Source organism: Equus asinus, chromosome 10, assembly GCF_041296235.1.
Source record: "Equus asinus isolate D_3611 breed Donkey chromosome 10, EquAss-T2T_v2, whole genome shotgun sequence".
Taxonomy (NCBI): Eukaryota; Metazoa; Chordata; class Mammalia; order Perissodactyla; family Equidae; genus Equus; species Equus asinus.
In genome coordinates this window covers 43,465,984-43,489,489 of record NC_091799.1, presented here as the reverse complement: position 1 = coordinate 43,489,489, position 23,506 = coordinate 43,465,984, and the positions used below count along the sequence as shown (strand labels likewise).

The following is a 23,506-nucleotide window of genomic DNA, read 5'->3' as shown; positions in this document are numbered from 1 at the left end:
TGGGTTAAAAAAATAAAATAGAAATAAAATATACAACAATTGATAGCATTTGATTAGAATTGAAATGATCTAAGGCTAAAAAAGAAAAGATGTTTATTTTTCTCATATAATAAGAACTCCAAGGTAGGCATTTTAGAGCTGGTGCAGTTGCTGAAGAATTTATCAAGGATCCAGACTTTCCATTTTTCTCTCTACTATTCCTAGTTATAGCCGTCATCCTTATGTTCACAGTATGGCTGCTGCACCTCCAGGCATTGCAACTGTGTTCCAGGCAGAAAGAAGGTGAGAATGGGATGAGTCTGTCTTTTCTTTTTTTTTTTTTTTTTCTTTCCCAACACTGATATTTTACTGAAGATTTGTTTGAACATATTCATGAGGAGTCTGTCTTTTCTTTATGGGGAAAATAATATCTTTCCCACAAGCTCTACCAGGCAGACTTCTGCTTATATTTCACTGGCCAGAACTCTGTCACATGGCCATATGTAGGTACCAAGAGCCTGGGAAATTGAGATTTTTAGCTAGGTGAACTGCTTTCCTAAAGGAAACAAGGATTGTGTTATAAAGTGAATATAGGAATGGATATAGATTAGGCAACCAGCAGTCTCTGCTCTCTGGGAGAAAACATCTTACTTAAGGGCATAATCCATAGGAAAAGCAGACAATGTATTCAGTGTAAAGACTAAGCAATGGTGCTGTGAAGGGGACAAGGCACTGGAGTGAGTCTCCTGGTCCTGGCTCCAATGCTGACTTGATGGGGGACTGCTCCTCAGTTTCTTCCCTTTCATCCAAAAGGTTGCGGTAACCCACCTGGAAGCCTTTTGGAGGGCCTGGAGGGCCTGGAGAGCCTGTGACCGACCCTCCACGTGCTACAGCTCACTGAGACCTTACGGCAGATGCGTGAGTCAGTGTCAGTCTCCCATTTACACCGGGCATGTGAAATCTCAGACAGGTCAAGCGGTATGTACAGACCCCACATCCCGTGGGGTCGAGTCGGAATGCCAACTAGGGCCCGCGGGCCTCCAAAGCCAGAGTCTGCTTCCCATCGCCACTGTTTCTCAAAAGGCGAAGTAAGCGCATGCATTTTTGGTTATTGAAATTTAAGGTCACACTTTCTAAACCAGTGTCTTTCAAATGTGGCCTGGGGACACCTGCAACAGAGTCACCTGGGGTGTTTATTCCGAATGCAGACCCCTGGACCTCCTTCAGAGGAACTGAAGCAGACCGTAGGGCTGGCACCCCAGAATTTGTACTTTGAAAAGCTCCCCAGGTGACCCGGAGACATTTTAAAGTCAAGGAACCATGATTTTAAACTTCTAATTTATTATTCCATTCTAATGTAGTTTATTCATGGATCCATGGCTCGTGGGAATTTCCTCTTAATATTAGGAAAATAAAATTTAAAAATAGCCTGTTTCTCCTTCCTGTTCCTCAGTGTGCTAATGAACACACTCCATTGCAGGGAAAATGTTAAGGAACTGGAAGTGTGTCACAGCAGATATCCTAACACTGATTAACTGAGGCTCTGCACGGCCAAGGCGTGGATTAACGTGGATGTGCATGCTGTTTAGAATCACATGGAGCCGGAAGGGGATGGGCAGAGGAAGTGGCATTAACTAAATATTTACTATGTTCCAGACACATTACATCATTTAAGGGGCCAAGACGTGTGATTCAATCCCTTTCCTTTATAAATGGGGTAGGTTCTATTGTACTTCCATTTTAGAGATGAGGAACTCATAATGAGAGGAACAATGAATCATTCGTTCATTCAAACGATTAACATCTCAAGCTCTTATGTGAGACACTGAGAACAGAGCAGCAACAGAGCGGTCTCAAGACGTCAGGCATCACAAGGCGCTGACTTACCCACCAAGTCTCCACTGAGGAAACTGGAACTGTGAGAACGGATTGGGCCTGGAGCCGGCCAGAAACAGCCTCTCCTGGTTTGGTCAGCCTGCTGCAAGAGGAGAGCTTGCTGCTAGTCGTCTCCAGCAGCCCCAGACAGCAGGCTGTGACCTTGGTTTTAGCAGTAGCTGCATCCTCGCTGAGATGGTTCAGTGTACACCAGGTCCTCACCTGTCCAGAGGTGAGGAGCAGGTGAAGGGCCTGGAGGAAGGGCCTAGAAGTAGAACTTGAAAGGGGGTATGGGGAACCCCCAAACCTTATCATATCCTCTCACCAACCTTAGGAGATAGATATTATTTCCATTTTATAGATGAAAGAATGGAGGCTCGGAAAGGCTGCCTTGCTTAAGCAAGCGTCCTGGCCTGGAGGGGAACAGGGCGGGTGTCAGATGCCATCTCCGCCCGCAGCCTGCCCCTTCACAGCTCGAAAGGGGGTCTTCACAGGCAGGGACCAGGCTCACCGAGTCACGCTGCAGAAATTGACAAATCGATCCTAGAGGCTGTTTCTGATTCCTGCTCCCAAGGTTTATTTCATTCCAAGTTCAAATCACACAGAAAATAAAATTTTCTCCTTAAAAGGTTCTGTGGAAAAACGTTCTCTGTAACAGCCTCCTTGGCTGTGTTTGTGTCTGAAGAGAGGACTAGTCTGACAGGAAGAATTACAAATCTGGAGCTCATTTTGGCGTCCCGGAGGGAAGGTGGGTGGAGCGTCTCGCAGTAAATTAGGAATTCAGAATGAAAACGTAGCCGAGGTTACGTGGGTTTCCAGAGGCACCGCGGAATTATTGTGCAGGCGTGTCGGAGGCAGCTCAGAGTAATGACTGCTCCCCGTCCCCCCAGGGTGCTGCGAGCCGAGCGGGGGAATCCCCTCCCTTGGGCGGGAGGTGGGGGGTGGTGGTGCGAGGGCTTCCCTTTCCCACCTGGATCCGGGAGGGGTGAGAGGGAGGGCGTGTGGTTTGGAGCCCCGTTCTGGGTCTGCTCCGAGTTCCGCAGGGAGGCGGGAGGCTATTCGGGGGTGTGTCTGAGCTTAGGATCTGAGGTGTGAGGCTGGGACCTGAGGCCGGGATTTGAGGACTTTCTGAGCCTGCAATTTGTGGGGTGGAGGGCTTAGGTTGGGGGTAGACTCTGACAGCGGGAGGAAACAGGAGACCGCGAGTCATGCATGAAGGGCAAGGAGGAGGGATCTTGGGGGGATGTTGAAAGTTGAGGCGTGGATCTGGGAGGGGAAGTTGAAGCCTGCCTGACGGTACTGCGGATCTGGGCGATTTGGGGACTGGTGGTCCAGGGCTGTGAACCGGGGTCAGGGCGGGTTGGGGTCAGTCCCAGCTCTTGAGTGCCTAGAGGAGGCTGCAAGAAAAGAGCGCCGAGCAGCCACGGCCTTTTCCCGAAAGCGACTCACACACGCCCAGACACACCCACCGTCCAGCCCTAGTCCTCCGGGACTGGAGGCTCCCCAGGACAGGAGCTTCCGACACCCTGACCGCACCGGGCCTGCTCCCAGCTGCGAGCGGCTGGGGCTGCGGCCGGGCTCTGGCGCCGCGGCCCGGGGGCCTGGGGGCGTGGCCAGAGGCCGGGCGCCCGCGGCTCGGGATTGGCTGCCCGCGGGCCCGTGGGCGGGGCTCCGGGCTGGGCCGCGCGCGGCCGCTCGCCGACGGCCGGGGGCGGGGCCGGCGGGAGCCCGGCAGCCAATGGCCGCGCGGCCCCGCCGCAGTTACAAAGGGCCGGAGCGAGGCGGCCGCGGCGGCGGGGAGGTGGGGCGAGGCGAGCTTGCCGAGACGAGGCGGCGGCCGGGCCGGGCCGGGCCACGGGCGGCGGCGGCGGGACCATGGAGGCGGCGGCCGCGGCTCCGCGCCCCCGGCTGCTCCTCCTGGCGCTGGCGGCGGCGGCGGCGCTGGCCCCGGGGGCGACGGGTGAGCGCGGCGGGCGCGGCGGCCGGGCCTCTGGCTCCCTCCGCTCTTTCTCAAACATGGCGCGGGCCGGGGGCGCAGGTGGCGGCGCCGGGCCGGCGCGGGGCTCTCCCGGCCGGGCCGCCGCCACGCGCCGCGGCTGGGCGAGGCGGGGGCGTGTGTCCGCGCGGAGGCCGGCCGCGCTCCCGGCTCGGGGAGGGGCGTCGGGCGCGGCGTCCGGGGCGGGGGCTGCCCTTGAGGAGCGGGGGGCGCGGGCCGGGCGGCGGGGCCGGGCTGCTCCCCGCCCCGAGCGGTGGGTGCGCGCGGCCCGGGCCGGGCGGGGCCGGGGTCGGGGAGGCTCCCGGGCGGCCGGGCTTCCCCGCGCTGGCCTCGGGCGCCGGCCGAGGGGGGCCGCCTGGGGCCGGGGCGCTCTGGGAGGGGGCTGCGGAGCTTTGTGTGAGGCGGCGGCGGCGGCACGAAGATGCGCGGGGTGCGGCGTCCTTCGTGCGTCTGGGGGTGTGGAAGGGGATCCAGGAACCAGAAGGCTGCAGATTGTTTTCGTAGTAGAAACTTGAACGTTTGCTCACTCTGCGGGGTTTGGAGAGTTTGAATGGGGACGACTCTGTGAAGTGATCAAACGCCTTTATTTCCTCGAAGGAACGTCGCTAGTGACGGTCCTTCTTCTTGAGTGACAGTAGTTTGAATCAGTCGTCTGTGTAGCTGGTTTTCAAGGGAGAATGTCTGCTCCGTTGTCCAAAATATTGAATCAGGACGGGATACGTGGTCCTCACCTACCCCCGTGGAAAGAGGAGCGAAAAACTTTGTTAGCATCCAGACTGAAATCTTAGAAACTCAAATAGAGAACCTTAATGTTAGCAACTAAAATACAGTGCCGGTACGTTTCTGTTTATGAAATGAATACCAAATGTTTTAAAAAACAAAAAGGTCGAGACTGAGCGTGCCAGTTGTTACTAGTAACTCTTGTCTGTTGAGAGTTTACTGTGATGTGGATGCATGAAGTACACCTAAGTGCATTCTCTGATCCTCACAAGGAAGCCCTCAGGGCTAGTGGCATGTGCCCCATCTCACAGATGAGAAAACTGAAGTGCGGAGAAGTGAAGTACTCAAATACTAAGAGCCAGAGTTAGGATTTGCACCCAGGGTTCAGTGTTTCCGAAACCTACACGCCTTAGTGTATACACCTAAGTGTCTGCCGTAGCCCATTTTTCTTTATCAGTTCTCCAGTGAGCGGTTGATCTTTACTAGTCACTTTTAGGTTTTGCCGTTACAATTTGAAAATCAGGTTGACTTCTTTGTGACACCTAGTAGATTTCTGGAGTCCCTTCACACTGGGCCTACATTAGAGGAAACAGTGGATTTTTGACATTGGTCTAAGGAGAGGGGCAAGATAAATGTGTGGACAGGTGGGAGAATCAGTATAGTTATGAGTGAAACATAAATAGCATTTCCACACCACTCTTAAATAGCATAGTTCACTCTTTTCCACCTAGCCTAGCACCGAAGTGTTCAGGTATTCGAGTAACAGTATTCGACTTAATTGATGTACGGATTGCTCAATCCACGCCCTGGAGGAACTTACACATGACAGTGGCATGCAGACAATACGGAGCTGATCCAGGTGCTGTCACTCTGAAGTCTAGACTGCCTCACCTGGTCTGCCTGGCGTCGTTGGTTGTGCTGATGCTTCAGGTCATCTTTTCATACATTGTGAAGAAGCTCAAATGCTTGTTTCTAATTTGGCTTCCTTTTTTAAGAGCTTGCAGTTGTTCCTTGCTGTCTGGGTTGTCAGTTTTGTAATTCTCTGCCCAGCTTCTGCTCTCTCCAGTATCGATTCTTTAGGGAAATTGGTTCCCTCTCCCTGGGACACAGTTCAAGTCTCACTACGTCTGCATATATAACCCATGTGAGAGGATGCTGTTTGCTTCCTTTCTGCCATTTCATAACTTTTTTCTTTGAAAACATGCCTAAAACCCAAATTTCTTTATAGTAATGCCTCTTGAATGTCTCTCTTTGTATGCAGCCATCAGTTTAGTCCTGCCTCTTATCCCTCAAATCCAGTTGCTTTCCAGTGTTTCTCTCATCTAGGCTTTTCTATAGGCTGCTGCCAAGCTAATCTTCCTCAGCCACCCCCACAAAGGGCTTACGAGATTTCCCATGTGTGTTCGGCGCTCAGAGCAGCCCTTGAAGCTTATGATTAGGGCCGCCTCAGAGTATCCACCCAGAGAGCTCTCTTCTCACTACTGCAAACCCGCAATTCCAGCGCTTTCTGTTTTCCCACTGGCTCGTGACTTTTCAGCCTTTCACTACATTCTTAATTTTGCCCCTGTTGGGAGTATGAGGAGAGAAGTTCTCGGACCCGACCTGCTGTACTGGTTTAGTTCCTGAACTTTCTGTTCGTCTGAGCCATATAGCACTTACAGTTTGTGCTGTCCATTTCTACCATCTTACACTGTTATTTAACTATACTCTTGAACATGTTATAGGTACCCAGAGGGCAAGAGCCATGCCGTTTATTTCCTTTTTGCTCTCAGAACCTAGCACTGTGGTTTGTATTCACTTCCACTTAAATGCCTGTAGAGTAAATGAATTCCATTTGACTGAACATTCCTTTAGTATTTATACTGTTGTATGTACAGTTTATGCAATATTAATTGATAATTCTGTGTATATAATCAAGAAAAGTTGTGTGATGTGGTGATAGAAGCAGTTGGTTATTACATTTGGTTATGAGTCCTGACTTTACCTCGAGTTATGCAGAAAATGGGGATGTACCTACGTTTCCTAATTCGTGAGCTGGTCAAGGTCAAATGAGAAAGTCCTATTGGAGTCGGAGGTTGCTCTTTGTATTGGTGATAATAGGTCGGACTGACGTTCACGCGGCGATTCCCACTGAGCCTCGTGTGTGTGATTAGTCAGACATCCTTTCTGATTGGTTTGCCATCGTGGTACCAGTTGTTCAGTATTTTTACTATTGTCCTGCAGAGAGACCTCAGGCTTCAAGGAGGGAAATGATGGAGGGAGCTGAAATGGTTGGGGGAGGCTCCCTGGACTCTTGAGGACTGGAACCGACTTTGAAGGGTGGCTGGAATTCAGAAGGACGGAGATGGGGGTTTGATGAGTGTCAAGCGCCCTCTCTCTAAGCTGCGTCCCCTGCCTGTCCTTGGGCCTACCCCAGGGCAGGAACCAAAGCTTTTATTGACTGGCTGGCAAGTTACTCTTTAGAGTTAGTCTTTTTTCTATACTGTGGAGTTTGGATGTATTAACCACTATTATTTTTTTTCAATTCTAATAACTATAGTATGTGACTGGAAATAAAACAGAGAGGTAATCTAAGTGGGGTGAGTGGGGGAGAATAATATTATGGGATGCCCCCAGGGCTGGGCATCCTAGTGGTGAGTTGTAAGTCACTTCACTTTACAGTTGGGAAAACACGACTCAGAGAAGTTAGGGGAATTTCTCACGGTTAGGCAGAACCCAGACAGGAACTTTGATTTTCTGATTCCAAATCTTGTGCCCTATATGGCCTTTTAAAATGTGAAGGAATTGGGAGCGGGGGAGGAACAGGGTTAGTGGAGTGACTTACCTAAGTGAAGTTCTCTTGAGTTTCACAGAACTTAGGAAAAGTGACTTCTGAAGGTGGGAGGGAGAGGGAGTGACTATAGGTTTTAAAGTCCTCAAGAGAAGGTCCGTATCTTTTTTTATATTGCTCATGAAAGGACCTGGTATAGTGCTCATTGATTGAGAAAAGTAGGCTTATAGTACTTTGGAAGATGGTGAAACGGTTTTGGGTTTAATTAAAATGAGACGTACTTGAAAGGCCTTGCAGTACAGGGTTAGGTTTAGAATTTTAGAAGGTCTACTTCGTTGTTGAAATTAATGGGGAACTGACATGATCAAAATCAAGAGGGAGATAAATCTTGTTCCTGTGGGAAGAGCCGCTCATGTGGAGAGGGCCTTTGTTGAAATGTTCTTCTCGGCCTAGCTGAAACAGGTATCTGAACTCAACACCATTCTTGTAGTACCATTGTATTGCATCAGACACGTTCATGTCTAATGAAGTGGGTTTTGAAAATGCCATTATCCTGTGGATGGCCCTTTTGATGTGACGACTTGTCTCCTCAAACCGTGGAGCCCCCCACACATGTCGACAGCCTGCGTGCCTTTTGCCGTTCTTTCCTGGTCCTGGCTTACGTAAGGCAAGTTCCCTGAACAGATGGACTGTGGTTTGATATCATGCGATTGGGTCACATCTTCGCTTCCTGCTTCTGGAATTGAGGGCAGATGCTGGCATGGTTCTCAGGGATTTTCATGCTCTGTCCCATAGAACTGGCTTGAGCAAACTTTTGGAGTCTTCTCAAAATTTATGATGTGTCTTGACTTTCCCTAACTCCAATGCTAAGGATAAAATATAACGCCTTTCTTAACTGAATCTTCTCAAATCAAATCCAAGCAGTCTGCATAGACATTAAGATTTGCTTCCTCTCTGACTTAGATCCAGTTTCAGCTGCACAGTTGGGGCCCAGATAGCGCAGGTGGGTTTCTTTTGGTACCTTTTTGGCTGTGAATTTAGGATTGGTTGACTAGCAGGGTTTTTTGCCTTAAACAAACACATTCTCAAACACTAGTGGAGTAAGTCTGATTGGTTTAATGGGTCCAGCTTCATAGATCAGGTCTGGCTTTTTGTAAAGCTGTTCCCTCATTTTGGCAAAGCAGTGCACATTATAAAGGAGGATTTCTAACTTTGGTTAGATATTGGTTACTTTGACATTTCTTGAAGGTTCAGTGGTCCTTGCAACATTTTATCAATCTGAAAGGAGTACACTATAGGAAGGTACCAGGGATTCTGCCTGCTTTGTCTTACTTAGTTCTGGGAACCAGCCCTGGATGGTAGTTGTTATAATGGTACAAAAGCTTCTTACTTATGTACCAGTTAATTTCCAGAAAGCTCTTTTTAAGTCTGTTTGTTCCCAGGTCTAGGTGACCAGTGCTCAGGAGATCACTCTAGACTGTGATGACATTGACTCTAACCCAGGATTCTTTTCAGCTTTTTTAAACATTATCCAAAGATGTTAATATTTTGTCTTTCGTTTTTTACTTATAAATGTATTTATAAAAGGAAGACCCTGCTTCAGATAGAGCAGATCCCTGTAGACGACAGCAGTCCAGCCACTGAGACTCAAATGGTTGTGCCTCACCATCGACTCCATCCCCGTCCCCCTGGGCAGGCAGAGTTGACAGGATCTTGCTCAGGTTGCAACTTGGTTGTATCTATGGAAGTTTGTAAACAGAAGAACTTGTTTCCACTTTACAGAGGAGGAGGCCAAGGTCACGATGTTAGTGGTGGTGGAGCCTGCGTCTGGGCATCCCAGAGTGGGCGCTCTTTCCCCTCATCATGGTGCTTCATGTGCAGTAAATATCTTGTTATGGTCGCTTCATCAGGAAGGTTTTCTTTTTCTTTTCTTTTTTTTTTTTACGCCAGGAGAATTTGCTTCAGCTCGTCTTAGTGACACTGTGCCTCTTTGTAACTGCAAGTTACTCATGCGTGCAGCAGTCAGAGCAGACCTGGTGTTTTTAGGTAATTTGAATCTCTCCAATGAGTCTAATTATAGTTGATTACTCACTATTTGAATTAATTTATATATATTTATAGCAAACTCCTTGCATCTCAAAGTAACATAAGCACAGACTTGCAAACAACTAAAATTTTGAGTTAGAGAAAAGAAAAAAGCTATCACTGTTCGTTAGTAACACTTTGGCTCATTCTACCCCCCATGCATTTTTTTTTTTAGTCTAATAAAATCATTCTTTAACCATTCTGTCTCTTTCAGTAGTTTATCGAAGCTAATAAAAGTGTTTTTAAGTTGGCAAAGAGCTTCAGTGTATAGAAAAAATAGCTCATTTAATCTTAGCAGATCTTTAGTAGTGATCAACACAATGAGAAGTACAGAAAAAGAGACAGACTCGCTCTCAAGAAATGTGATGCTGGGGAACTGTGCTGAGTGCAGATTCCATGATGGCAACCACAGGGGCTCCTCATGGGGGTGGTGGGGCTTGATCTCTGTGCCCTGCAGGATGGCTAGGGTTTAGCGTGAATGAGGGGCAGAGGAGAAGCACTTCTAGGCAGGGGAGAATGTGTGTGAAGGAGGAGCGTGCTAAGGTTCAAGAATATTAAGGGGAGGAGTGGAAGTTCGTGATGTAAGGGGTGCGTTCAGAGAATTACGGGCCTTGAAAATCAGGTGATGGTTTTAATGTGGAAAAAGAGCGTCCTCCATAGAGGAAGTGGAGCAGGGCGGCCGCCTAGGAGATTTGGAGTTGGTGTGATGACATCAGAAATGGAGTGGAAGGCGGCTCGGTGACACTTCAGACAAAGAAGTCGGAGACACTGGTGGCCAGGTTTTTGCATAGCTGTGTCCCTGGCTGCGTGCTCCTCCCTCAGGTGTCTGCAGGCCTTCTCCCTCACCTCGTCCACGTCTTTGCTCAGATGTCCCCTTTTCTCGTCGAGGCTTATGCTGATCACTCTTTTGGAAAAAACTGCCATTATCTTACTCTGCTTTTTCTTTTTTTGTAGCACTTACTACCTTCTGAAATACTGTGTTTACTTATGATATTTACTTATTTACTATGTTTACTGTCTCCTTCCTACTAGAATATAGCCTTATGAAAATAGATATCTTTGTTTTGTTCACCACTGTACCTCAAGTGCGTAGAAAGTGCCCGGTGCCTCCTAGGCCCTCAGTAAGTATTTGTTGAATGGCAGTAGCTGTTGTCTGTCAAAGGGTGGAGTACAAAAATTAAGAAGGACTCCACGAAATAAAGGAACAACTCCAGGGGCCAGCCTCATGGCATAGTGGTTAAGTTTAGTGCACTCTGCTTTGGCGACCCAGCTTCACAGATTTGGATCCTGGGCGTGGACTTACACCACTTGTCAACCATGCTGAGGCAGTGACCAACATATAAAGTGGAGGAGGATTGGTACAGATGTTAGCTCAGGGCTGATCTTCCTCAAGTGAAAAAAGAGGAAGATTGGGAACAGAAGTTATCTCAGGGCTAATCTTCCTCAGCAAAAAAAAAAAAAAAAAAAAAGGCTTCAGGGTTTTTACACCTGGAAAATGCCTTTAACTAGTGAGAAATTTAGTGAGTGAAAGATTGAGGGGAAATGAATACTGGTTTGAGCCTGTTGAGTTTGAGGTGCGGGATAGCCAAGTGGGATTGTTTAGTAGGCAGCAAAGATCTAAGACTGAAACATGGTGGGAAATGGGAGAGAGCCCGAGGCAAAGAAATGATTATCAGCATTCACCTTCTGCTTCATTCTCTTTTTCTTTTGGATTCCAGTGCCCTAAAAAGCCGTCTTAAGTGGAGTAGTTATTTTGGCCCTGAACATCTAACCTAGATCTGGAGCCTCGCTGTGTTCGCTGTGATGTTCCCCCTCCCAGTTTGCAGGTCCGTGCCTTGTTTCCCCCGCCCCCTCCAGCCCCAAAGAAGAATGTGTTCGGAATTGTTTGAGATGTTCTGGCTGTGCTGAAGCCGGCCTTCAGGCTGGGCCGCTTTCTCTGCAGCAGTGTGGTTGACCTCTTGGGAAGCTGCTCTGGTTCCTGGCTGAGGTAGAGGAGAAGAGATTTCCTGTTTGGGGCCCGCATTTACACTGCTGGCTTCCGGTCATGGTTGTGATGTTACAGGTGTCACCTTTTCTATCTCCTGAAGCTCCCTGATGGCTGTCTTGTTAAATACTTCCCATGCTGCTGTTTTTCTCCGTGAACCAACCACCGGCGCAGTTGTATCTCTAGGCCATCTTTATTTTTCTCTTTGGGTTGATCTAACTTGATTGTTTTCCTTCTGATTTTGAAGGCATTCAAATCATGTGACTTGGCTGCCTGAAATTTAATAAAATCTTTATTTATGGGAGTAGATAAAAAATTCTACATATTTGTCTGGAATTGGATTCTAATCAGTGTATCTTTCTGGGACTCACTTCTCAAAGGAGGATAGCACCTAACGTAAATGATGGCTGTGAAGCTAGTGTGTAGTAGTGTTCATAAAGTGCCCAGCACATAACCTGATACCAGCAGATATTCCACAGGTGAGAATGATTATGTATTTAAATGAGTGCAGGGGTGTCCTTTGGAGGAGGAAACCTGTGTCTCTGTAGTGAGGAGCCACGGTGGGTTGGTGCCCAGACATATTTCACTCACCGCAGGAGGAGCTGCTGTCTCCGGGAGCTGCCGTGAAGTGCAGCGTTAGAAGGCTGGAAATACTCAGGCAGAGGCTGGATCGTCTTCTGTCTGAGAAGCTGTAGGAGGAATTGCTTGCGTTGGGTGGGAGGATGGAATTGGTTATTGCCAAGCTCTGTTTCTGCTGTAGAATTCTGTAGTCCAAGCTTCCTTGCTCCCTGTTTTTAGCCAGCGTACAGGCTCTCAGCCTCCCCAGCATTCACGGCTTCCAGATGAACACTGTTTTGTAACTTTCTTATTGTAGTGCAAACATTTATTTATTGCTTGGCTTGTACTCTGGCCATTTTCCAGAAAAGAATTTAGGAAGCTTGAAGTAAACATACGTGCAGTAAGACCCAAACTAACAATCAGAAAGGGAAGAACAGGTAAAAGGGGAAAGAAAGAGAACAGTCATCCCTAACTTTAGCTGAGGAAGCTTTAGTCGCTGAGCACAGTAGTTAGCTCCGAGTTTTCTGGCAGTGAGGGCAGTAGGGAAGCTGGCAGTGTGCGTGGGTCTCATTGGCTGTTAACTGTGAGTTCATGAGGAGGGTGCCACCTTCCTTGATACTGTGGAGCCCCAAACTCGAAGATTGCAGTGCAGGGAGAATCTGCAAATGGTGAGGGCTCCTGGGCCTGGCAGCCGGCCGTCTTATTCAGGCTTCCTCTTTAACGTGTATTGAGGCTTCGCTTCAGCACTGCTGCTGCCGTTTTCCTTTCCTCACCCGGGGGCTCTGCTCCCAAGTGTGGATGCACTAGTCTTACCCTAATGCTGATGGAACAGCTGGTGTAAGGCTGGGACGTTTAAATCAAGCTTTGTAAATGCTGGAGGATAATGAATAGGGAGCAGTATGAAACTGTTCAGCCTGGCTTACAGAGACATTTTCCTCACGTCCTTACCTCTTGGCCTGTCTCCATTTGGCAGACATCATCTGAGTACTGCCACTAAAAGTGTCCAGAGCCAGACGTTTACCTGTCTTCCAGCAGGCCCAAGATAGCAAGGTCCGAGAGGATGTCTGCTTGGGCTTCCTGTCTGAAGAGCTGCCGCCTTGCCAGGTAACGGACATTGGGAATGATGACTTCCTTTAGGAAAGACCACACTTACTCAGAGAGTGACCTGATATATGTAGGTTGCATATAAAAGATACTCACATGTGTTACCATGGTTCTTTGGCTAAAGACACACTGATTTCATTGGGAAAAAGAAGTTTCTCCCTGCTCTCCAGCAAGATAGAAGTCTTTGTATAAGGGGCATCCGGTAATACAGTGAAGAATTTGGGTTTATCACTCTCCATGACTCGAGTGGATTCACTTTCCTGCTTTATTCTGCAGGTGCTGAGCTACTTTAAGCCTCTTCTGGGGTTTCCTTGTTCTGGCGAGCAGGGCTGAACCTCCTTATTTCTGTTCACTTGCTTCAGGATAACCATTCCGTGTAGCTTGCCTAGGTGTGAACCTCGCTGATTACATAATAGTCTATATTTATAGTTCCAGGACACCTTGTGCAGGCTTCCTGTTACATTTCTGCAATATCAGATCTTGAAATATGCATTGAAATACAAATAGCTCCAAAGGAACAAAGCGAAAACAAATGGCGTTTTCTACTTGAAGTGAGGACTAATAGACATGTTTGGGAGCACTGAACATGGAGGAGGTAGTTAAACCTGAAGACGAATATAGAGGTAGAACAGCGATAACTGTGGCTTTTTATTTATACAAACACATACAATATATATGTATGGGGTTTTGGCTGTTTTTGCTTGATGTATTCATTCCCAGATCGAACCATAATGTGCTCTAATTGAGTCTCTTTGTTTAGCACATGGCTGTTGATTTGAGTACTTTCTCCACTTGAAAAACTGACATTTTAATTTTGTTATTCAATGTGCAACAGATTTAAATAAAAACACCAAGATTGTGTATTGTAGATTTCCTTCAACAATAATTATGTGTAATTATTTTACCAAAATAAACAAGTTAAAGTAGTTTTAGCTATTTTATCTCATTTAACATTTGGAAAAAAATGACAAACCAGGGGCCAGAGTTTGCTCATGTTTCTCAATGAGGAAAGATAATTTCTGATTGCTAGTTCCACCAAAGCAGTGTCAAGTTGACGCTGGTAGAGAGCGCTGGAGGTGGGGAGGGGCAGCGCGGCCAGAGCCGAAAACAGCTGCTGGTTTCGTGAAGGCGGGCTCTCAGAACGGTTAAAGGACCTTTGAGCATTCGGTGAGACTGCACACATAAAACTTGCAGCATGCTTCCTGGCTCATAGAAAACACGAAGTACACGAGAGTTATTATTAAGAAAATTGTTTTCCTTGGACATTTTAGACTAGAAAGGACCATGACTAAGGGGACCATGGTTATCATTTTAGCCCACTTTATTTTACGGGCGAGGAAACGGGCTCAGAAGTTCTGTGGTGTTTCAGCATAATTTCAGGATAATAGTTCAGCGAATGGCTGAACAGGAACCTGGCTCCCTCCTCGCTTAGAACTTCATTTAGCATCCCTTTTCTGACCCACGCCTCCATTAGGGGGAAGCATTTTTTAAAAATCACCTAAACTTATGGGCGACCTCTTTAAAATCCTTTCAAAGCAGACCCCTGACAGATAGATGCAGACTTGATAAATAATGATAAAATCAATATAGCAAAATAGTAACAATTATAGAACTTAGGTGGTAGGTATGTAGGCGTTCACAGTTCTGTCAGTTTTTCTGAATGTTTGAAAATGTTAAAATGCTGGCGGGGGGGATAAAAACCCTACAGGATCTTCTCACCCTAGGTGTGTTTCCGTTTCTCATCTCTGTAGACAGATAGACCAGCAGTACTTGCTACCACCAAGGAAATAAGACAGCCTGGGGCCCAGAGCCCCTGCGGGATCCTGGGCGCACATTCTCGGCCCTCCCCTTGACATTCTCCAGGGACTGAGGACCATGGGTTGGTCTTGACATTCTCTTTTCTTTTCCTTTCTTTTTCCTCTTTTTTTTAAAAACAGAAATTACAAATGATAGTTGTGCATTGCAGATTTGAAATTCCGTAAGCACAAGCAAACAAGCCAATTAACACAGTTAGCACTGTAGATCACTTTCCTATGAACAAATGCTGTTTTTTTTCTTTCCCTTGTTTTGCTTTCTCCCTTCGCTTGGTAAATTTTACTTTTGTTCTCTTCCTTCTTGTTTTTCATGGGTTTATAAACTGGAGTCTTTCTTCTCTCCTGTAGTCTTTCTCTCCAAGATCACAGTGGTTTCTTCCACTTTATCCTTTTTTTAAAAAAACAAAGCCACCTAAATATTCTTTTGGCTAGGGCCCTTCCACCCTTTCTCATCAGTCCTTTAAGTCTTGTCAGGTCCAGCGTCCCTTTCCTTATCATGGGAGAAGGGGAGGGAGGGTTTCAGTAAATTGGGTTTTCGGAGTCAGGCAGAAACCTTAGGGGATGCTCTTCAGGGACCACCAGGCTCAGAATTAGCTGTTCCTTGCAAACAGATGGTGCGCCCTGAGGAAATAGCTGCTCTCAGCAATTGGGGGCTTGCATATACTTTAGCTTAGAGATCCTGGCACTGGGAAAAAAGTCTCCTGGAGCAACTGCGTATAATCACCTATGAACCATTCTAGACTGTAGCTAGGGCCTACTAATTACTGACTTGTGTCTAGATGTCATCATTCTGTGCTGCACATACATATGCTGCATAATTCTGTACAGCGTCTCTGCTGTATCCTCAATTCTCTGAAGGATAGATAACATCAAGCCCTGTCAGACCCTTATTTTTGAATAATCGTCCTGCTACTAGAGGCCTTCTTCACTAAACACAGTGCTAGCATCAGTGCTGCCAGCAACTTGACACCCGTACAGTCCTAATGCTAAGTCTCTGGACATCTAGATCTTGAGGTCTGGAAGGAGTTCAGACAACTCTAGATGCTTGCATCCTCACGCCCCAAGGGATGCTGTGGATTCAGTGGTTAAAAATCTTATAAAAATATGAATATTGTAAAATAGTATAAAAGTCCTTCCATTTTCGCTGGGCTTTTCCCTGGTTGGTTTGATTTAGCTATCACCCTCCAGGAGACGGCAACCAGAAGTGAACTGCTTGCTTTGACATATTGTTTGACAAGGGGATGAACATTTCAGACTAGGGAGGGCAAGAAATTAAAGCTTGTGTAGTTCACCGAATCTCGGAGATTTCTAACGGTATCATATTTCTTTTGGCTAAATTCAGTAATTTTTTCTTTGTTCTGCAGAGGGGTGGAAATGACATAAAGCTAGACAGCAAGAGACTCAATTGAGTGTAGAAAGTGTGATTGCTCCTTTAGAGCAGGAAATAGGAAGGGTGAATTGGGGACCTGCTACCTTTTTTAGGGGGCTAACAGTCTTGTAGAACTGTTTGATACCTTAAACTCTATACATACGTAACTGGGATAAAAATAAAATCTGAGTTAAAAAAATTAATGTTAAATATATGGCGGTTGTAAGTGATGAATTCTTAGTAGATATGAAGGATTGAAGTCTGCTGTTGAAAAGACAGATTCTGGGGCCGGCCCCACGGCCGAGCGGTTAAGTTCACACACTCCGCTTCGGTGGCCAGGGTTTCGCTGGTTCGGATCCTGGGCGCAGACATTGTACCGCTCGTCAGGCCACATTGAGGCAGCGTCCCACATGCCACAATTAGAAGGACCTGCAACTAAGATATACAACTCTGTATTGGGGGGATTTGGGGAGATAAAGCAGGAAAAAAAAAAAAAAAGACAGATTCTTAGATTGCATTAATAATACACAGAGGGGCCTGCAGATCTAGCTGTTTTTTTCAAGAGCTACTTAAAGTGACATCCAAAGGTTGAAAATAGTGTAATAGAAACACGCAAATCTGACAAAACAAAAAGGTAGATATGGTAAGATTAATATGTGACAAAATAAAATTCAAGCTACAGAAGGAGTAAAGGGAAGAAAGGGGTGTATTTTTTTTTTTTTTTTGAGAAAGATTAGCCCTGAGCTAACATCTGCTGCCAATCCTCCTCTTTTTGCTGAGGAAGGCTGGCCCTGAGCTAACATCCGTGCCCATCTTCCTCTACTTTATATGTGGGACGCCTACCACAGCATGGCTTGTCAAGCGGTGCCGTGTCCACACCTGGGATCCGGGCTGGCGAACCCCGGGCTGCCGAAGCAGAACATGTGCACTTAACCGCTGTGCCACCCAGCCGGCCCCTCAAAGGGGTGTATTTTATGTTGATGTGGTAGCATCTCTCAAGACATGTCATGAATCTTTATTCGACTAATAAAGTAGCATCAAAATATATAAGGCCAGAACTGTTAAAAACACAAGAAAAAGTTGATAAATTCACTGCTTGTAGATTAAGAAAGCAGTATCGGAGTAACATAATAAAGATTTAATGTATTCTAATTTTGTAATCATGAACAGTATTCTTTTAAAATACTTCTTGAGTTTTCTAGGAAATTGATATGGAGGTTTATAAAGAACACCCAAATTAGAAGTTAACGACAATCAAGAAAAAGCCAAAACAAATAATATATCTACTTGGAAATAGAAGATGATTATTCTGAATGATCCCTGGGTTAAAGAATAAGTCACAGTTGTAATTACAAACCGTTTAGAAATGAACAGCAACAAGAGCCCTACGTATCAAAACTAGTGGGAGTTTGCTACAACAGTTCCCAAAGGGAAATGTGAAAGCAAGAAGATTGAAAATCAAGCTAGAGAAGGAACAGCTAAGTAATACAAAGAAAATAGGGATTTAGAAAAAAAATTTAAGAAAAATAGATTTGATCCATAAAACCCCAAATTGGTTCTTTATAAACACGTTATTAAAAGGGACAAATATTTGGCAAATCTAAAAAAGAAAAAAAAAGACACAAATAGCAAAATGGCAAAGAAAAACGGTGTCTTTTTGATGAACTTTAATGTAGTCCAACTTGAGTTTTGTTTCATTAAAGTTAGTGGTTTTTGAATCCTATTTGGTTAATTTTTCTGGACCCAGTGTCTTGAAATGTTTTTCCCTTCTTTCCTCTAAAAGGCTTTGTCTTTTACCTTTCACACTGAGATGTGCAGTCGGTCCATCTGGAGTTGATTTGATTATGGTAGGGGATGTGTTTGAGATGCATTTCTTTTTCATTTTTGCCCAGTTGATCCAGCACGATTTGTTGCTAATATCTTCCTTTTCCCAGTGCACTACAGTGTCACCTTTATCATACATCAAGTAGTGCTATATGTGAGAGTCTGGAATCTCTATTCCGTTGGTCTGTTTGTCTTTGGGCCAAAACCACACGGTCTTAATTGTTACAATGTTATGATGGGACTGGATCTCTAGTAGTGTAGGTCTTCCAAAAGCATTGTTTTCCAAGGTTGCTTTGGCTATTCTTGGGACGTTTTTCCCTAAAAATTTGAGCATCAGCTTGTCAGTCCCCCAGCCCGTGCAAACCTGTAGGATCTTGATGTGGTTTTGTTGAATCTGCACATCACTTTGCAGAATGTTGACATGTTTACAGTGGTGAATCTCCCAGGGAGGAGGCTGGCATGTACCTCCATTTATAAAAAAGAAATTTTATTTTCTATCCTTCATAGTTTCCATCAAGTAAGTAACGCTTTGAAGCGTCATTGTAGAGATCTTGTCTTTTGTTAGATTTACTCCTAGGTATTTGATTTTTTTGGTGCCTTTGTATATGATATATTTTTGAGTTTTTGTTTTCTATTTGTTGCTGGTTTAAGAAAAGCTGATGACTTTTTTTGTATAGTGACTTTGCTGTTTTATCATGAATAAGTGTTGTTTTATCAGTTTGTTTTTCTTTACATCAAGATGATTATTTGGTCTGTGTACATTTAACTGCCTAACTCCCTTATCCCTCAATCTGTATACAATACCTTCATCATCTCCCTGGAACCACCTTCCTTTCTTCTGTAGCCTTCCTTAAGCCTCAGTTTAGGTGTCATTTCTGAGGGTGCTCCCTTTCCTGTGCTCTCTCTGCACTTGGTCTGCATTACCCTTTATCTGTGACATGTTCTCTACGTTACATTGTGAAGTCCTTGACAGGAGGGCTCCCATCCTCGTCGTCTGTGCTCCCGAAGGTGGAGGTGTCTTCCTAGACAGGTTGTGCACACTGTTCTTGTCTGGTGAAGGGTGTTCAGGCCTTATTCTCTCTCTGCTTGTAAAATCACTAACCACACAGTGCTGTCGGCTCACTTCTTCACCTGGGGCTCCGGTAGGTTGTGCTGTTTGTTGGCCCAGGTAACTCCCCTCTGCCCTTACCTCTCAGGCAGCTGGTGGGTGGTTCCCAGGTCCTTCTCTTTACCGTAGTTCTCTTTCATACTTCATTCCGCTAGCCCAGAATGATCTGCCACTCTCATTTGGCGTCATCACTCTACCTCAGTATCTGTGCTGCTGAGTCACAATGTCTCCTGCTGCCATGCTTGCTTACAGAGGGAAAGGCTTGAGTCTTTTGTCATCTACTTGGGGGAGATCACCAAAGATTATCTAATAATCCCTTTTTTTTCTTTCCGTGCTTTTAGAATCAGTGTAGATTATGTTGATGTGACTCCTAGGGCATTTCTGTTTCCTTGTCTACAAAATGAGCGGTTAGGATCAGGTAAGTATCAGGTTCCTTCCAGCATGAACATTTTATGGTTAATGAGCTGTGATTCTTAATTAGTGAGGGGCATTACATATAAATATACACGCTGGATGTGTTCCACCAGTTTGTTAATTTCGGTTGGAACTGAAAATATACTTCCCTGTAGGTACCTCTTGTGCTAATACAGTGAGGTTCTCCCTCTGTTAAGTCGTATTGCTGAAAAACTCTGTATGGGCATCGGTGAATGGAGAGAGAGAACCCGCTACCGTGACTCTTCGCTGCTTTATGCACACACTGTTTACTTTGTATTCTCTGTCAGCCTTGCCTCCCACAGCTGGATAAAGGTCTGCTCTGAGTCTCTGTCCTGCATCTAGAACAGGGACTGGCACATAGTAGGTGCTAAATAAATACTTGCTGACTGAATGCATAAATGAATTTTTGAGCATTTTATTATGTGCCAGGCACTATGCTGAGTATTCTATGTATATTACCTCATTTAACCCTCAAACCTTCATTTGTAATTTTGGCAGCATTGGGTTGTCCTCTGTTTAGATGGGGAGAGAGGTTATTCTGGACAATGGGATATTTTACGTCAGATGGGTTTGAGGGAGGTACCTAAGTGGGAATTTTGGATAGTTGAAAGGAGAGCACTGAGAGATGGGGAAAGGACTTCAAAAATGAAGATAATAAAGGGTAAAAGAGAAAATTTGCTTGCTTGGCCATTTTACTGAGGACCCTGGTGGTAGGAACCACCCACATGATAAAGAGATATTCCTTGGATATTTATGCAAGAAACACACATACTGCATCTCTCCTGTTTGCCAGGATCTAGAGATGGAGAGATGCGTCAAGCACTAACCCAGTCTCTGATCTGAAGGCGTTCGCAGTTTAGTGGAGGAAATAGATAAATAAGCAGTTGTGAAATGAGGTGCGTTGCTGTAATTGCTGTACGTTGAAGATGTTAAGTTGAATTAGTCAAAAAATGGAACATGGATGTTTAATATTTGATGTAACTTGTAAAATAACAGAATCTTGGTATTGTACAGTTTTAGACCAACCTTTCATTTAATGCAAGATATCCTTACTTCACGAACTCTGACTGTTGGTCCTTAAGCCTCTGCTTAAATATCCCTAATGACAGAGAAGTCATCACCTTCTGAGGCAGCCAGTTCCATTGTAGGGAGGAGCTGTAGTTAGGAAATGAATTTTGGTGAAACAGAATTTACCACATCCTGACCTCATGATTTGATTTAGTATTGGAGTAAGATAAATTGACTCAGTTGCTGCGTCTATAAAATGCGGTGATTTTGTCTTCACAGCTAGGGTACCTTTCAGATCAAACTTTGTTGAATTAATTCTGTGAATCTCTGACTTATATTTACATGGCAGATTGATATTCAAGTAACACTTGCCGATTACATATAGGACATTTGTGAGATTTTGTGCCCAGTTCTCCCTCTGTCTCCCCCATTGCCATGGCTACAGTTAACAGTAAATGCTGTTGACTCTCTTTAATCTGTTGTTAAACAGATTCCCCAAATCTGCTAAGCAATTATCTTGTACTTGTACGGTTTGTTTTATTTTGAACCTAAATGAAGGCCTTTGTATTAATTGCCCCTATTAAATCTCATTTTGCCATTTAGGCAGCCTATTCTTAGTGTGCTTTTTTCTGATGTCAGTTAACATTGTATCTGCCAATTCCTTGGAGGTTAGGAGACTAGGAAATGGAGGTATTGTGGAAAAACAAGTGATTGAGAATTTAGGAGTGCCCCCATTCTTCCAAGACGGAGGTGTGTGTTGAATTATAAATGATGCTTCTTAAGTGTTTTAAAGATGATAGAAGTAAATGGAATTTGTCTGGAGAAATGTCTGGGTAAATCAGATTTTTGTTTTGAACCCCAAAATTTGGGAGTGAAATGTTACCTGGGCTAGAGGAGAGTTTACTTTCGCATTGTCACGTTGTGTGGTGCTCGGTATTTTGATGCGCTCACTTTGATGTTACTGCCTTGGGTAACCCCAAGTGGGTGGAGTTCAGAAGAACCGCTGAGGCGTTTGAGGAACAAAACCCAGGGCAGTAGGCTGGGGGGAGCTGGTGGTCAGGGTTTTAGCTTTGTTCACAGAGATATGCAGCATATTTTAAAAAAAGAGGAAAAGAACCTATATGGTATGCTTTCCCCAGAGGCAGAAGAGGGAGAAGAGAAGCCAGGCCTCCTTGAGAGGGCGCATGGTGTTCGGGGTGCAGAGGACAGAGGAAGGCAGATTACTCAGGAGAACTGGAGTGGAGGAACAGACTAGACGGTAGATGTTAACGGGGGTTGACATCAGTACCGGAAAGTCTTTGCTCTAAGTTCTGACTTTTGCCTTCGCCATTGCCAGCAGTGGTGTGATCTGCTAAGCACACTGAGTAAAGGGCATGTGCACCTTAGGCCCTCTCCCTACCTTTTGGTGCGTGTTTGTAGTATTTGGAAATATTCACTGTGTGGGAAGGCATAGTTGTGCTATAGTAGGCAGGGTGAGGGAGAGAAGGGTCGTCACCAGCAAAGTCGGACGGTGAAAAGACTGGAATTCAGTCTCTGTGAGAGAATCTTCATCCCCCTCTTCCTTTTTCACTGCTAAGCTGTCTCAGCAAGAAGAAACCTAGGAGTTCTTCCAGGATTCCAAGGGGCTTTTTTTAAAATCACAGATACCACTGTTAGAGGAATGCTGCTGTATTTGGTTTGAAAATGTTGACTTTGCGCTAAAAGGCAAGTCAGGCAGAGTGTTTCCTGGAAGGCAGTTACAATAGGAGTTGGGAGCACAGGTGCAAGGCCGGGAAGTTTAGAGATGTAGATCTGAGAGGGAGCAAAGGGCTGAGTGTGGAAGTCGGTTGGGGAAGTGTAGTGTCAGGTACACTCTTAAAGAAAGAGGTGTCAGTGTGTCTCAGAGCCTAAGCAAATTCAGAAAGAAGATTGAATTCGCCCGAAGGGCGTTACTAGTGAATCTCAACAAAGTGTTTCAGTTGAGTTCTTGATGGGGGGCCGGGGAGGGAAGATGGGTGATGGAAGCCTAGAGAGACCAAGTAATAAGGGTTGGGAAAGGAAAAGAGTATTGAAGTGTATGCATAAACGGGGGCTAAGTTGCATAGACGCTGTCGCTCTAGGCCTGGGAAAACAAGGTTTCTGGTACTAATGTTTATTTAGTCAACAACGCTAATAGAAATGTGTGTTCCATGTACTATTCGCAGGCTGTCTACATTTCCACTTCTCTAGCCAGATATATGGCCTTGTGAATCAACCCTTGGTTGCCCTGGCATGAGGGAGAAAAATAGTGTTTCGATGTGTGACCTCCAGACACATTGAAATGAGGCAAAGATGGAAATTTCCCTTATTGTTGGGACCAAGAGCCAGAATCTCAATTTAGGATTCATCACTCCGATACTATTATACAGCAAAGATGGTAACCCCAAGGGTCCTGCTGTCCCTTTACTGCTGTCACTTCCTTTGACAGCTAGATGTTTGGTTTCTGACAGTCCTTCACATCCCACCAACATCTTCAAACTTTGAAGATTCTGTGATTTATTCTGCAGGCTTTGGGAATTTCTACTGCTAGTAATTGTATTTCCTGGCACAGAACTGACAATTTTCTGTGAACACAGTAGCGTTTCATCGCAGTGCTAAATCATAGTGAAATCTTTGTGAAGACATTTTAATGGGGCTCAAGCTTAGGTTAAATTTTAGTTGCAGGAGAGCTAGCAATGCAAATGATTCAAGTGATGATTAAATGAATTATACCTTCCATGCCTAGCCAAGTTTGCACATGCATAGGTTGCAACAACTACATCATGTCTTACCTTTCTGTCCAGAGGCTGGAATTTTCTTTTGACCTTGATTGTGAAATGTATTCAGATTTCAGAAATGTTAAAGTGTGGGGGAAATGTG

The 23,506-nt window shown here is 45.4% G+C and overlaps 1 protein-coding gene across 3 annotated transcripts in view; it reads left to right on the top strand.

Annotated features, from left to right (window-relative positions):
- Window positions 1-3,628: 3,628 nt before the first annotated feature.
- TGFBR1 (transforming growth factor beta receptor 1) overlaps window positions 3,629-23,506 on the top strand; it is a 64,636-nt gene continuing 44,758 nt past the window's right edge. For 2 of the 3 annotated variants that reach the window (XM_044779148.2, XM_044779147.2), the window contains exon 1: window positions 3,629-3,814. In XM_044779148.2, the coding sequence (XP_044635083.2) occupies window positions 3,730-3,814 (85 nt within the window). In that variant the 5' untranslated portion in view covers window positions 3,629-3,729. Of the gene's footprint in view, window positions 3,815-12,949; window positions 13,072-23,506 lie in introns of those variants that run through there. The other variant, XM_044779149.2, reaches the window with a different exon arrangement.